Source organism: Bos mutus, chromosome 6 (genome assembly GCF_027580195.1).
Source record: "Bos mutus isolate GX-2022 chromosome 6, NWIPB_WYAK_1.1, whole genome shotgun sequence".
NCBI classification, from domain to species: domain Eukaryota; kingdom Metazoa; phylum Chordata; class Mammalia; order Artiodactyla; family Bovidae; genus Bos; species Bos mutus.
Window position 1 is genome coordinate 36,072,954 of NC_091622.1, and position 15,854 is coordinate 36,088,807.

General features: G+C 38.9%; 1 protein-coding gene across 5 annotated transcripts in view; it reads right to left on the reverse strand.

Annotated features, from left to right (window-relative positions):
• HERC3 (HECT and RLD domain containing E3 ubiquitin protein ligase 3) overlaps nucleotides 1-15,854 on the reverse strand; it is a 198,234-nt gene that overhangs the window by 62,817 nt on the left and 119,563 nt on the right. For all 5 annotated transcript variants that reach the window (XM_070372155.1, XM_070372158.1, XM_070372153.1 and 2 more), the window contains exons 11-16: nucleotides 11,829-11,953; nucleotides 10,211-10,270; nucleotides 4,035-4,146; nucleotides 3,444-3,633; nucleotides 1,495-1,658; nucleotides 1,249-1,362 (exon numbers count right to left, since the gene is read on the reverse strand). In XM_070372155.1, the coding sequence (XP_070228256.1) occupies nucleotides 1,249-1,362; nucleotides 1,495-1,658; nucleotides 3,444-3,633; nucleotides 4,035-4,146; nucleotides 10,211-10,270; nucleotides 11,829-11,953 (765 nt within the window). The remainder of the gene's footprint in view (nucleotides 1-1,248; nucleotides 1,363-1,494; nucleotides 1,659-3,443; nucleotides 3,634-4,034; nucleotides 4,147-10,210; nucleotides 10,271-11,828; nucleotides 11,954-15,854) is intronic.

Consider the following 15,854-nt stretch of genomic DNA (forward strand, 5'->3'; position numbering starts at 1 on the left):
AAGCCAGTCTACAAACAAACTATATAGCCAACTCAAGGGTGGCAGGCAAACCCACAGTTGTAATGTAAGCGAGAACTAGGTCAGGGATATGTGACATTTTCACACACATAATCCCAAACCAGGCATCCTGTAGGGTTCAGGCAGCTGACATAAGATGACTCAAGTTGACTAGCTGTTAGATGAAGATAATAGCAAATGATCCTTTCCTCAATGTCAAAATCAAACTGCAGTGGGGACTCTGGCATGTATAAGCCACATCTAAAGAGCCCCTATTGAACTCCAGCCAGCTGGCACCATCTGGGAGACAGGTCATGCTGCCAGGTCTTCCAGGTCTCAAGAAAGGCCAGAAATTCATTTTATGTTCCTTGACTTTTTAAATTGTGGTAAAAGACACAAAGTTTACCATCTTTACCGTGTTAGATTCATTAGTCTCAAATACATTTCCATTATTGTGCAATGAATCTCCAGAATTTTTTCATCCTGCAAAACTGAAAGTCCTAGAGATTATTATACTAAGTAAACCACACAGAAAAAGACAAATATCACGTGATTTCACTTACATGTGGAATCTAAAAATTGATACAAATGGACATATTTATAACACACACTCACAGACTTAGAAAACAAATTCATGGTTACCAAACGGGCATGGTGGGGGAAGGATAAATTAGGAGTCTGAGATTAACATGTACACACCACTATATATGAAACAGATAACAAGGACCTACTGTAATAGCACAGGGAATTATACTCAATATTTTGTAATACTCTATAAGGGAAAAGAATCTGAAAAGGAACATAGTTATAGATATAGAAAGATGAATCACTTTGCTGTGTACCTGAAACTAACACGATATTGTAAATCAACTATACTTCATTTTTTAAAAAAGGTCTAAACCCATTAAAAAAAACTCTTCAATTTCTCCTCACTAGACCCTGGCAACCACTTTTCTACTTTATGTTTCTATGAGTTTGACTACTTCAGATACCTTGATTTTTTTTAATGTTGGCAACTAATTAAAATTATGCCATTCGGGTGACTACCCATTTGTAGTCGACTGCTTATGAGTACTTATGATTACTCAAAGTACTTCAGTGTTTTAAGAATGCAAAAGCCAGTCAGTAAAGCACAGGTGTGACATTAACATCAAAGTCAAGGACAAATTATAGAGCTCAGATTTTTTTTTCTTGTCCTTGTGCTCTGAGAAAAGAGTAAAGCTTTAAGATATGCTTCACATGAATTCTTACCATTCCTGCTTGATGCAAGAACCACATGAGGTAGTCTTCCTGAATGTCCACGAGACTGGAAATCTCAGGAATGTAAAATGTGTCATATTCCACATGTTTCACTTTAAGATTTACCTGATGAAGAACGAAACAAGGACAGTTAAGACCCAGATGCCTGGAAAAGAGCTTCCCACTGAACATGCGGGTAGATCATTTCATCCTACTCTCTCTCCACCCCTCTCCCCTCTGGGTCTTCTCTATGCTTACCTTGTACAACTTCTCCAAGAGCTTGAGAGCTGCTGTAATATAATTGTTAAACAGTACAGGGATTAAGAATGTCTTTCTTCCTCTCAGCAGATAAACGACTGCACCTTTATAGAGGTTTACCAGTTTCGTGAAGTATTTCGGGCATACCTGAGACCACCAGTTATCTTTAGAAAAGAAAAAAAAGATATATTTCAACATGTGATCTTGATCAAGTATGTATGTCTTCTGTCTACTAACTAAAAACTGCTCCAGCTAGAAGATAAGCATTAGTCTAAAACACAGTTTCCCAAAACTGACTTTAAAAAGAATCCATTAAAGCATTTCCAGAGACAGTGGTGGCTGCAGGAGAACCTTGGAGCTTTTTTATAAAGCTTCATCTGATTGTTTCCCTCAAGGACTCAATCAGAAGGCTAATCTAAAATTTCAGTCTCAGGGACATTTGTGGTCAAGATGCTCAGGCGTATACTTTGGGCAGGAGCATCCACAGATCCTGGCCTTTCAGCCCCCTTCTCAGCCCCCACTTAGGTCCTGCACCAGAGATGCCGAGGACCACACACCCAGATGCAGCACCAAATATGGCAGCCAGTCCTTCCTTTCAAGAGGCATCATGAGTTGAAAAACTACATATTTCTGTTTCTTAACAAACAATACTTTCTCATAACCAGACAAGAAGACTATACCACTGGTTTTACTTTGTCAGAAACAAACTCAGTCACACTGACATACTTATAGGATGAAGTAATAGAATGTCCAAGATTTTTCAAGTGTATTCCAGAAAAGATTACAAGGTAGTGGTAGGGAGAATGGAGAAAACTAAAAGGGCAAAATATTGATCATCGTGAATTTGTGTGATGGTTACTTGCAGTGTTTTCTCTTCTTTGAAGTATTCTTTTCAATTTCTATGATTAGAATTTAAAAACTAAGTGTAAAACTGAACTATTCTGATCTTTTTGTGCTATTCTCTCTGAGAAAATCAAAATAATAAATAATAATAAAATAATTTAAAAAAAACTTAAAAGTCAGGTAATATTCCTTCAGAGATTGCCATCTCTATCTCACAGTTTACTAAAATACCTGAGAAAATATACCCCAAAGAGCTTGTGAGCTTAAAAAAAAATTAAGGACTAACATATTCATGATTATTTCTGTGTTTGTATCTTCTACAAAGATGGGAGCAATACAGAAAAGACAGTATTCCATCCTGAGCAATACAGGTCTCTACTCGTGGGGAGACCACACTCAAGTAACAGCCTAGTCCATATGGAACACAGAAGTTACTGAGCTGCAGTGAACATCTAAAAAAAATTACCAGGAAAAAAAAAATAAATGAAAAGAAAAAGCCAGGTGACAGATTTTCTGCATTTGATTAATAAAAACATCTCAGGCGCTACTCCCATGAGAGACACTCTCCAATTCACTGAGGAACGGAAGGTTCTTATCTCAGCAAAGTGTCCGTAGCCTGCAAAAATCAGTGTGGACTCAACTGTCCTAAAAAAGAAAAACAAAACAAACATTTGGTAAGTCTCCACTAGGTCATTTTCTTCCTCTCCTTTTCTGGAGACCTGTGTATCACACCACAATGTTCATTTCACTCCCACCCCCTAAATTAATTATAAGAGAAAGAACAACAGATGGACAGTAATACTTGAGACACTATTAACCACTAGCAAGCACAGGAGGAAAAAAAATTAAGTCAAATAATCTAACTTTGTGAATATTTAAAAATCAAGATAAGTCTGGTGTAAACTGTTTCAAATAACCTAAATAATGGTTCAATTTGTTTAAACTGAAAATATGGCTTGAAATTAGAAATTAATAGCAAAGAAAGAAATGTTTAAGTGTTACGGGTATTAAATGATAACAAATCTTGGATCTCAATCCAACAGGAGCCAATGGTCACACTAATAAAATATGAAGCAGAAACTTCCGGTACTGTGCAGCAAATTCACCTAAGACTTTGCTGGGGTTTGTATCCAGCCGCAGAATGGCCATAGCCAGGGGGATAGTCAACGTTATGTAATACTTGGAATCCTGGAGCAGGGGAAACTCTGGGAGTATTAAGTAGATTCTCATCGCTTCAACATCTGGTGGTGAACTTGATAACTGAGGAATCAGGCAACTTTCAAAGCTATTTAAGATCTGTATGAGAGAAAAGAGTAATGAGAAATTCAATCTAATTACCTGATCTCTAAACTCATAAATTATTTGAGAGACTCTCAACTCTTATTCATTCAGTATGCACTCAGGAACATCTACGAGCCAGGCACCAGTCTGGGCAATCAGAATACATCAGTGAAAAGAAAAGCCAAAGGTCCCTGCCCTTGCCAACCTTATACTCTAGGGGGTGGGGATTTCCTTAGAAAACTTTAAGCTAAATAGAAAATTTAAAGTTAGGACAAATTCCTAATGTATTTTACAGAGTTAACATTTATACAAGACTTTTGCCTTTTCATCTTACTCTTTTTTTTCTTCTTGAAAGTTGACTTATTTCAATGCAAAAATGCATTTTAAGCATATACTTTATAGAAGTAAAAAAATACCTGTTCTAGAATCATGGAGTGCTGAGAGTTCATCAACTTCTCAAATAACACTCTAGTTGAGTTCAGATCAATTCCAGGGATTTTGGGACTTGTTTTAAAATGCTCGTCAATTCTAAACAAAAAGAAAAAAAAAACATGTAATAGAAGAAAAACAAAGCAAACATTCTGATAGGGATGAATTATAAAATAGTCAACATATAGTTTGCACATACTGATCCAATCTAAATTTCACCTGGCAGACAAGATGCACGAAAACATTAACTTTGGGGAAACCCAACAGAATAAATCTCTCTGAATCCCTTTTTCAAGATGATCTTACAATTTAAGTCATTAAAGTATAAGGATCATCATCTTACTGTGAGACTCTCTTGAAATTTATTGGCAGAATGTTATTTTTCTGATTAACTCTTGTATTTTTGCCTCTTTCTGTCATTGTGGTACTTTGAACCAAAGGCAGACGCTGTGCCTACGTACAAAAAACACCCCTTGTGCAATGTGGCCCACTCATTAACAAATATCAAGTTCAAAGCAAGTTTTTTTTTTTAATATCGGATCTATAATAAATGCAAAGTTAGTGTATTACTCAGTTAACATAAGGAATATAAGTACATTCACTCCAGGACTAATTTTATCCTGAATATTCCTTGGATTGATGCTGAAGCTCCAATACTTTGGCCACCTGATGAGAACAGCCAACTCCTTGGGAAAGACCCTGATACTGGGAAAGGGTGGCGGAGGGAGGAGAAGGGAACAACAGAGGACAAGATGGTTGGATGGCATCACCAACTCAATGGACTTGAGTTTGAGCAAACTCTGGGAGATGGTGAAGGACAGGGCAGCCTGGCATGCTGCAAGCCATGTGGTCGCAAAAAGTCAAACATGACTGAACAACAACTGTCTTTAACTTCCTAACAACTAATCATTTTTCTGTTTTAAATAAACTTTCAGCCTTTTAGAGATTTAAAGAATGTCTCTTATATTTCCACTCTTAAACATACCACATCTACTAATTACAAAAGAACTATTTGCAAAACAGACTTCTGCTTATGTGTAACAAACATATTCAGATAGTTTTAATGTCATCTCTTGGCAATATTACAATTTATAAAAACAGAAGCAGAGTTCCTAACGTGAAAAAATTGTAATTATATAATTATATGCATTGGAATCAATGCATATAAATTGTCAATCAAGAGGAGTTACTTCGGCTTTCTGTTTGTTGAATCTTTTGCACTATTGTTCTATAAATAAATTTGCCCAAAACATAGAAATTGTTTCTGCTATCCCATATGCAGCCTTCCATATGCTTAGAAGTACCTTCTGCTATGCTGCTAAGAAAAATCAAAAGACTTTATCTACATGTATTTATGCTTTGTTAAACTGGTCTTTGGGAATTGCCAGGTGGCTCAGGGGTAAAGAATCTGCCCGCCAATTCAGGAGACACAGGAGATGTGGGTTTGATCCCTGGGTGGGGAAGATCCCCTGGAGAAGAAATGGCAACCCACTCCAGTATTCTTGCCTGGAAAATCTCATGGACAGAGAAGCCTGGCAGGCCACAGGCCATACAGTGGCAAAGAGTCAGACATGATACCACTGAGCAACTAACAAATTAAGGCTGGATAATCTAACAAATGGAGAAGGCAATGGCAACCCACTCCAGTACTCTTGCCTGGCAAATCCCATGGATGGAGGCGCCTGGTAAGCTGCAGTCCATGGGGTCGCTAGGAGTCAGACACGACTGAGCAACTTCACTTTCACTTTTCACTTTCATGGATTGGAGAAGGAAATGGCAACCCACTCCAGTGTTCTTGCCTGGAGAATCCCAGGGACGGGGGAGCCTGGTGGGCTGCCGTCTATGGGGTCGCACAGAGTCAGACACGACTGAAGCGCCTTAGCAGCAGCAGCAGCAATCTAACAAAAGCCATTCCCAACTTTCATAAAAATTGTCCTTCTAGAATAAGGTTCCTCAACCTTGGGATTGCTGACTTTTGTGGTTGTCAGATAATTCTTTGTTGGGTGGGTGGGATTGTGAGATGCTTAGCAGCACCCGTGGCCTTTGCTCACTAGATTCCAGTAGTATACTCACCACCACAGTAACAACCAAAACATGTCAAGAGACAATGCTCAATGTCCCCTGGGAAACAAATCAGCCTGGTTGAGAATCACTGTTCTAAAAGACCAACATCAACACAGAATTTTTTCCCTGGAGGAAAAGGCTAAGTATTGATTCTGAAATTAGTTGGATGAGCTCATTCCAGCTGCCCTAATGATACAAATGACTTTGCAATCTTTAATTGTAACTGAACAGAGTTCCTGAAGCAACCTCTTACAACCCAGTTAGGGACAGAATTGGGGAGGGGGTAAGGGGGTGCAACTGACACACAGAACTGAAGTCTGTCTTCATGGGATTTCATTAGCCTTGCCACAGACAGAAAAAGGATGGTGAAAAGGTTGGGACTTGGGATCACCAAAGATCAAAACCCATGACGAGACCCTTCTGTGGCCACAATATCTGCAGAGGGGATAAGGCCTAGCAAGGAAACACTATTTACAACCTGGGAGTTTAGGCCAAATGCAATTTTCTGGTAGGATGGGCTGGCCCTGAGTCCAAGGAATCCCTGGAGCCTTCTTGGAACTTTCCCTAAATTCATTCTTTTTTGAGAAAGAAAAAACCATGGGAAAGGAGTCAAAGAAACAGAGAGATTATTTAAAGAAATACGAATTTAAGAACAGAATTGTCCACTTCCAGTTCAAGATGGCAGAGTAAAAAGGACATGCGCTCATCTCCTCCTGTGAGATCACCAAAATTTTAACTAGCTGTTGAACAACCATCAACAGGAGGATGCCGGAACCCACCAAAAAAAAGATACCCCATGTCCAAAGACAAAAAAGCCACCACAGCAAGATGTTAGGTGGGGATGCAATCATAATAAAATCAAATCTCATACCTGCCAGGTGGTGACTCACAGACTGGAGAACAACAATAAAAAAGAAAGTCTCACACTATTGTGAAGGTTCTGAACCCCATGTGAGGCTTCCCAGCCTGGAGATCCAACTAAGGGACTAGGAATCCCCATGGAATATGGCCTTCAGGGCCACTAGGATTTGATTATAGGCCTTCCAGAGGACTGGGGGAAACAGATTCTGGTCTTGGAGGGCACAAACAAAATGCATGCCTTCCAAGACTGGGAGGAGAGGAGCAGTGACCCCACCGAAGACTGAACTGAAACTGCCTGCTAGTGCTGGAGGGCCTCCGGTGGAGGTGTGGGTCAGCAGGGGCTCACCACAGGGACAAGGGCACTGGAAGGTCCCCCTTGGTGTAAACCCTCATGGAGTCCACTATTAACCCTACCATACAGCTTTTAGACCCCGGGATAAGTTGCCTCAGGTCAAAAAACTACAAGGATAGGAGTGCAACCCCACCCATCAGCAGATAATTGGATTAAAGCTTTACTGAGCAAGGTCCTGCTCACCAGAGCAAGATGCAGTTTTTCCCATCACAAGTCCCTACCATCAAGAAGCTTACATAAGCCTCTTAGCCTCATCCATCAGAGGGCAGACAGAAGAAGCAAGAAGCAGCACTGTCTCACAGCAGCTAAAACAAAAACCATGTTACAGAATGTTAATCACCATGAAAGAGCAGAAAGTTATATCCCAGATGAAGGGACAAAGTAAAATCTCAGAAAAACAACTAAATGAAGTGGAGACAGGCAATCTTCCAGAAAAAGAGTTCAGAATAATGATAGTGAATATGATTCAGGATCTTGGGAAAAGAATGGAGGCAAAGATTGAGAAGATGCAAGAAATGTTTACCAAAGACCTACAAGAACTAAAGAACAAAGAAAAAGAGATGAATAATACACTAGAAGGAATCAATTGCAGAGTAATGAGGCAGAATAATAAATGACCTGGAGGACAGAATGGTAGAAATCATTGCCACAGAACAGAACATAGAAAAATGAAAGAAAAGAAATGAAGACAGCCTAAGAGATATTTGGAACAACATTAAACACACCAACATTCGCATTATAGGGGTCCCAGAAGGAGTAGAGAAAGGACCTGAGAAAATATTTGAAGAGATAATAGCTAAAAACTTCCCAAACATGGGAAAGGAAATAGTCAACCAAGTCCAAGAAGCACAGAGAGTCCCAGGCAGGATAAACCCAAGGAGGAGCACACCCAGACACACAGTAATCAAACTGACAAAAATTAAAGACCAGAGATAAAATATTAAAAGCAACAAGGGAAAAATGACAAATAACACACAAGGGAACTCCCATCAGGCTATCTGCTGATGTGAAACTCTACAAGCCAGAAGGGAATGGCATGATACATTTAAAGTGATAAAAGGGAAGAACCTCAACCAAGAATACTCTACCCCACAAGACTCTCCTTCAGATTTGATAGAGAAATCAAAAGCTTTCAGACAAGCAAAAGTTAAGAGAATTCAGCATCAGCAAACGAGCTTTACAACAAATGCCAAAGGAATTTCTCTAGGCAGCAAACACAAGAGAAGGAAAAGACCTACAGAAAATTAATCCAAAATAATTAAGAAAATGGTAATAGGATCATACATATCAATAATTACCTTAAATGTAAATAGATTAAAAGCACCAACTAAAAGACATACACTAGCTGGGTGGATGAAAACAAGTGCATGTATGCACTTTCACCTACCACATCATTCTGCTTGATACTCCCCTCAAATTGTAGTTATTTATATTGTTAAGTTAATCATGCTCCCATTATGGCTTGCAATTGTAATTATCTTTTATTTTTGTTTTGAGACTGAAGAATACTACCCTAAACAGAAATTACAATATAGTGAGAATCATTTCTGGATTGAGTTGTTCACACCAGAAGCTACTGAGATTGTAGTGAGAAGCCAAAACATTTCTTTTATTCATCACATACAACAGTGAAGTAACATAAGACAGTGACAGAATCAGTATGGCACCTATGCTGCTGCTGCTGCTGCTAAGTCACTTCAGTCGTGTCTGACTCTGTGCGACCCCACAGACGGCAGCCCACCAGGCTCCCCCGTCCCTGGGATTCTCCAGGCAAGAACACTGGAGTGGGTTGCCATTTCCTTCTCTTTGTTTGGCTACTAATTGTGAAAACTGATTAACATCTTTTGCTATTGTGACTATGTAACTATCACTCACTTAATACCATTGTATCATGACTGGTCAATAGAAAAATAATAAAATTCTATATCAACAAAACTAGGATCTAATAGAAAAACCTGTAATCACTTTAAAAAATCCAGGGGCATATCAGAATTAGCTTGAAACTTTTGGAAAACTACAAATGCTCAGGTATCGCTTTTTTCTCCAGAGCTCCAGATGTTTCTAATGAGCAGTCATGTTTATAAACAACTGGACTATATGATGATCTTTTTACTTTTATCTAGTTTGTTTCACTTTTTCTATTACATATTCAATGGTCCCGTTTCATTTAGTTTATGTTCTCCAACTTCTCCATCTCTTTTTTTTCTGTTCTTTCTCAAGCCCTTATTAAGTATAGTAGAAGAGCTTTTGTATACATATACATATAAACATGTATAATATATATTTTAGAAAACGTATGAATTCTTGCCTAACTAAAAGAATTTTGACATTCTGATTTGACTTGTCTGACTTAGTATGAACAGAATGTTAGATTTCTAATTAAAAAATAGATATGCAACAAGCAAGAAAGGTCTACTGTATATCAGAGGGAAATATAGTCAATATTTTTTAGTAACCTATGATGGAAAATAATTTCAAAAATAATATATGTGTATCTGTATAACTGAATCACCTTGCTGTGTACCTGAAACATTGCAAAGTCAACTACACTTCAATAAAATATATTTTTTTTTAAAAAAAAGAATTTAAGAACAAATATTATTAACATCTTGGAATAGCCTGAAAAATCTTACTTTTGATTACACCAACCCTTTCTGAGATACTGCCTCTCTCTTGGTGATCTGCTTCTCTGCCAGCTAGGCATGAATCAGCACTACCCTTCCTGGTGTCCTCTCACCACCATCAGGCACTTCTGTTGCTGTGCCAATCGTAAGCTTACCCACTGAGTTAAGGCCAACCACCAGCAAAGAGAACACAAGCCTTTCTCAGCCTTTGCTGAGTAAGCACCTGCATCACATGTGGGTATTTTAAGACTAAGTCACTTACTTTTTCTCAAGAAAACTTCCATTCCAACAGGCCGCAGAAGATAATATCTGAACAACACCACTGCTCAGAAAGAAAAACGGGAAAGAAGTCTTTAATAAGTATAAATAAATGGTCATTTAAGCATCAGCAATATATTACTCCTCTATTCCAGAGTTTCCATAATAGCTGCTCCTTCTTACCCAGGTGAAGCCTTGGAAAACAGTGTCCTGTCTCAAAACGGACAAGAACTTACATTATCCGTAAATCATGTTAAAATAAAGAGTATTAAAGTTGCCAAAAGAAAACTCTCAGGCCTAATAATGACCTTGGACTTTCCTCCCACCAACCGTCTAAGACACTTCCCCCCTCACCTCCAAACACGAACCCAAAATAAAACCAAAAAAGATAAGCTGAGCTGTTATTTACCAACACAGAAAGTATCTCTGCAAACTAATAACTGAACAAATACTTCCTTCTGTTTTATTGCCCATCTTAGAAAGAAACTACAAATGAGTGAAGTTAAGTTTTTATTCCTATTACTCAGATTTTCTGGGGGGAAACTGCTAGTTTCTGAGGACCCACAGTGATACTACATGTCAGGAAGCTTGAACCCTTTTATTTAGTATAAGGAAAAGGGAAGGAACAAAACAAATATACAGTCGAGGAGGGGATCACAGTTAACTTCTGTTAATCACAGGAGCCAGGTCAGGAAGGATCTTTGGAGATCATTCCTTATATCCTATTGCTTGTAAATAAGAAAACAGAACTAGTAAAGTCCCAGCCAAGGGAGTCTCAGTGCCCCTACACCCCTATCTTCCCAGTGAGTCTAGTCCTCCCAGCCTGTTCTCTGCCCCTTCCAGACTGAACTCCCTGGCAGAGTCACCAAGCTTAGAGGGCTTCTGAGGACTGTCACAGAGGTGCTCTCGGGCATTCCCAATGATCCCCCACTCAAAAAGCTGGTGTGTCCAAGGGCTCAGGCAATTTGCCCCCCCTACAATCTATTTCATAAAGTAAAATGCTTTATATACGTATCTGGGAACAACTATCACCTAGTACACAATCAGATTCATTCATACCCAAGAATCAGCTTCTGTCGAAAAATGGAAAAACTGAGGAAAGCCAATACAATGTGTAAAAATATAAAAATTAAAAATATATATATAAAATTTAAAAAAACCTTTTTAAGAATGAAATACACTTGCTGAAAGGACTCAATCCTTTAACTGTACTTTTTTCTCTATCTCATGTAATCATTTTGAGTATGAAAATGCTAAATTATTCTGATTAAATAAAATAAGCTTAGATTGGAATGCTTCGGAACAAGCATATGAAGAAAACTCTTGGAATTAAACAACAATAACACTAAGCTTTCTTGGCAGAAAGGCCAACTCAGGGCTTCATCAGTTAGGATTTTTAAGGTCCAAACAAAGCACGTTGAGGAATACACCTTGTAAGAAAATGGGGAGAACAACTTACTACATTATTTCAGGCTAAGGGCACCAGATGTGTGCCCAAAAAATGACCCCTCAAATGCAAAACGCCATTTATATTCACAACCTCAAGATGGAAGTAGGGGAAAATCACTAAGTTGGAAATTCCAATACACTTTGAAAAGAACTGAAAACAAGCAACCACATACTTGATTGTATTTGCATTGTTGTGTTCTGAGAGCTTTTGTCTCCAAACTGCTATGGTTTCATCATTTATTAAACTGGTGTAATGTGCTTGGTTCATCATCCTGAAGTCAACAGCAGGAGAAGAATTCTGAGGGATTAAATATGACAGCAAAAAAAAAAATTACGGAACAGCAGGGACTTTTTCTCATCTCCCTTTCCCCATATATCTCCCACTTTGTGTTTCACTTATGTACAGGAGCGGGGGTGCGCCACCCAGGTCCTCTCTCCCTTCAGAACGGACCACTCACCCCACCAGCTGCCTCAGTGTAAGCTCTGGACTGCCCGAGCTGCACTGACCTCCAGGAACTGCCCTGGGCGCTGGCCTCACTCCCTTCCTGTCAGTGGCAGCTGGGGACGTGGTGCCAGGCCTCAGCCCCCCTGCCTCCATAAGGATTTACACCCGGGAAACAGACTCTGAACCTGAGATTTATGTTTGAAGTTTGGGGTTGGGAGGAGTTCTAGAATATTTCCTGAGGATGAAGGAGGCAGGATCGGGAAGAAGGGGAAGCTGAACTGCAGCTCAGTGCCTCAGCCGACCTCATGGGGCGCTGTGGAGCCAGGATGGCCCTTCAGTACCCTCCCCAGGGAAACCACACCAAGAGGACCGCTTCAGATTTCTTTCTCCCTCTGCTTTGAATCACCATAACATCAGGGTTTTTAAATTACTAATCATTTGCTTAACTGTTCACCAAACTCCAACAATATGCATTATAAAAAGTCTATACCATCTATATTGTAAATAATCTGTGAAAATGTAATGCCTCTTAATGTCTTGCTCAAAGTACACAGCTATAAATTCACAATAAAGATAAAAGACATATCAATAATGGCCTTTAAATCCCCAAATGCTGCACAGTGCTACATAATAAGCACTTTTCCTAAAATTGCTGTTTTTCAACTTATTTTCCCCAAATCTAATCATGATCTAGAACTAGAGAAAAATTTAAAGTGCTTTATGTCTCCCGTACTTGTCACTAGAAGAGAGGGAAAAAAGCAATATTAAAACATTAACCAGATGATCATAAAAACACAACTATCAAAGTAAATTTTCTTGGTTATTTTCTGAGTGATGAGTTAAGACAGCATTATAAGGGGAAAGGAAGAAGGCATGTAACAGACTAGAGACGTTTGCCCAAGTTTATGATCATCTGGTTTTTGATAAGTGTTGTAACAAAAATGACCACAGAAATCTGTTAAGAGAACAAAAGCCATCTTGAACTGCATAGAGAAAAACTGTAAGACAAAACAGACACTTGAGAACACACAAACAAGACTATCTCTCCACCATGGTCTTAAAACCAGTCATTATGTAAATTTTAATTGCTTCCCCCACTCGAAGGAGCAGCTGAACACAGACACAAACACATACTTAAAATATAAACATGTTACTATTTTCTCATTCTTCACCCCAAGTCCAACAAACCACAGATGCCTTGGATAAACTACAATCTCAAAATCAAACATAAAGACCCAAGAAAAAGCACCGATTTTCCATGCCTTAGAATTACATACAGCCTCAAAAGAAAAAATTGGTGTAGGTCAGTGTATCCAACTCTGGCTGCACTTTGGATCACCAGAGCTTTCAAAAATCCTGAACGCCAAGTTACACTCTAAACAAGTTAAATCAGAATCTCTGGAGATACTGGTGTCTTTTTAAGATTCCTAGGTCTTAGTCATTAATTATGTAGTATATTTGCGTGGTGACAGATGGTAGCTAGATTCGTTGTGGTGATCATTTCAAAATTATAGAAATATAAATCACTATGTTGTGTACCAGGAATTAAAATAGTGTTGTAAATTAATATACTTAAGAATAAAACAAAAAAGCTCATAGAAAAAAGAGATCGATTTGTTATTACCAGAGGCAGGGGGTGAGGGGATCGGGGATTGGCAATAGGCAGTCAAAAAGCACATACTTCAATTTATAAGATAAATAAATACTAGGTGTGTAATATAAAACAGCACTCAATTTAGTTGCTCAGTCATGTCTGACTCTTTGCGACCCCAATAATTAACACAATAATTAACAAAAGAGTTCAAAATGCAGTACTTCGGTGCAATCTCAAAATCGACAGAATAATCTGTTCATTTCCAAGGCAAACCATTCAATATCACAGTAATCCAAGTCTATGCCCCAATCAGTAATGCTGAAGAAACTGAAGCTGAGCAGTTCCATGAAGACCTACCAGACCTACAAGACCAACCTTCCAGAACTAACATCCAAAACGATGTTCTCTTCATTATAGGGGAGTGGAATGCAAAAGTAGGAAGTCAAGAATTACCTGGAGTAACAGGCAAATTTGGCCTTGGAGTAAAAAATGAAGCAGGGCAAAGGCTAACAGAGTTTTCCCAAGAGAATGCACTGGTCATAGCAAACACCCTCTTCCAACAACACAAGAGAAGATGCTACACATGGACGTCACCAGATGGTCAATACTGAAATCAGATTGATTATATTTTTTGCAGGCAAAGATGGAGAAGCTCTATACAGTCAGAAAAACAAGACTGGGAGCTGACTGTGGCTCGGATTATGAACTCCTATTGCCAAATTCAGACTTAAATTGAAGAAAGTAGGGAAAACCACGAGACCATTCAGGTATGACCTAAATCAAATCCCTTATGATTATACAGTGGAAGTGACAAATAGATTCAAGAGATTAAATCTGATAGACAGAGTGCCTGAAGAACTATTGACTGAGGTTCATGACATTGTACAGGAGGCAGGGATCAAGACCATCCCCAAGAAAAAGAAGTGTAAAAAGGCAAAATGGTTGTCTGAGGAGGCCTTACAAATAGCTGTGAAGAGAAGAGATGCAAAAGGCAAAGGAGAAAAGGAAAAATATACCCATGTGAACGTAGAGTTCCAAAGAATAGCAAGCAGAGATAAAGCAGCCTTCCTCAGTGATCAATGCAAAGAAATAGAGGAAAACAATAGAATGGGAAAGACTAGAGATCTCTTTAAGAAAACTAGAACTACCTAGACAACATTTCATGCAAAGATGAGCACAATAAAGGACAGATATGGTACGGACTTATCAGAAGCAGAAAAGATTAAAAAGAGGTGGAAAGAATACACAGAAGAGATCACAACAAAGATACACAAAAAAGATCTTCATGACCCATATAACCACGATGATGTGATCACTCACCTAGAGCCAGATATCCCTGAATGCGAAGTCAAGTGGGCCTTAGAAAGCATCAGTACAAACAAAGCTAGTAGAGGTGATGGAGTTCCAGTTGAGCTATTTCAAATCCTAAAAGATGATGCTGTGAAAGTGCTGCACTCAATATGCCAGCAAATTTGGAAAACTCAGCAGTGGCCATAGGACTGGAAAAGGTCAGTTTTCATTCCAATCCCAAAGAAAAGCAATGCCAAAGAATGTTCAAACTACTGCACAATTCCACTCATCTCACATGCTAGCAAAGCAATGTTCAAAATTCTCTAAGCCAGGTTTCAACAATACATGAACCGTGAACTTCCAGATGCTCAAGCTGGTTTTAGAAAAGACAGAGGAACCAGAGACCAAATTGCCAACATCCACTGGATCATTGCAAAAGCAAGAGTTCTAGAAAAACATCTACTTTTGCTTTATTGACTACACCAAAGCCTTTGTGTGGATCACAACAAACTGTGGAAAATTCTTAAACGAGATGGGAATACCAGACCACCTGACCTGCCTCCTGAGAAATCTGTATGCAGGTCAGGAGGCAACAGTTAGACCTGGACATGGAACAACAGACTGGTTCCAAATCGGGAAAGAAGCACATCAAGGCTGCATACTGTCACCCTGCTTATTTAACTTATATGCAGAGTACATTATGTGAAATGCCGGGCTGGATGAAGCACAAGCTGGAATCAAGATTGCTGGGAGAAATATCAATGACCTCAGATATGCAGATGACACCACCCTTATGGCAGAAAGCAAAGAAGAACTCAAGAGCCTCTTGATGAAAGTGAAAGAGAAGAGAAAAAGTTGGCTTAAAACTCA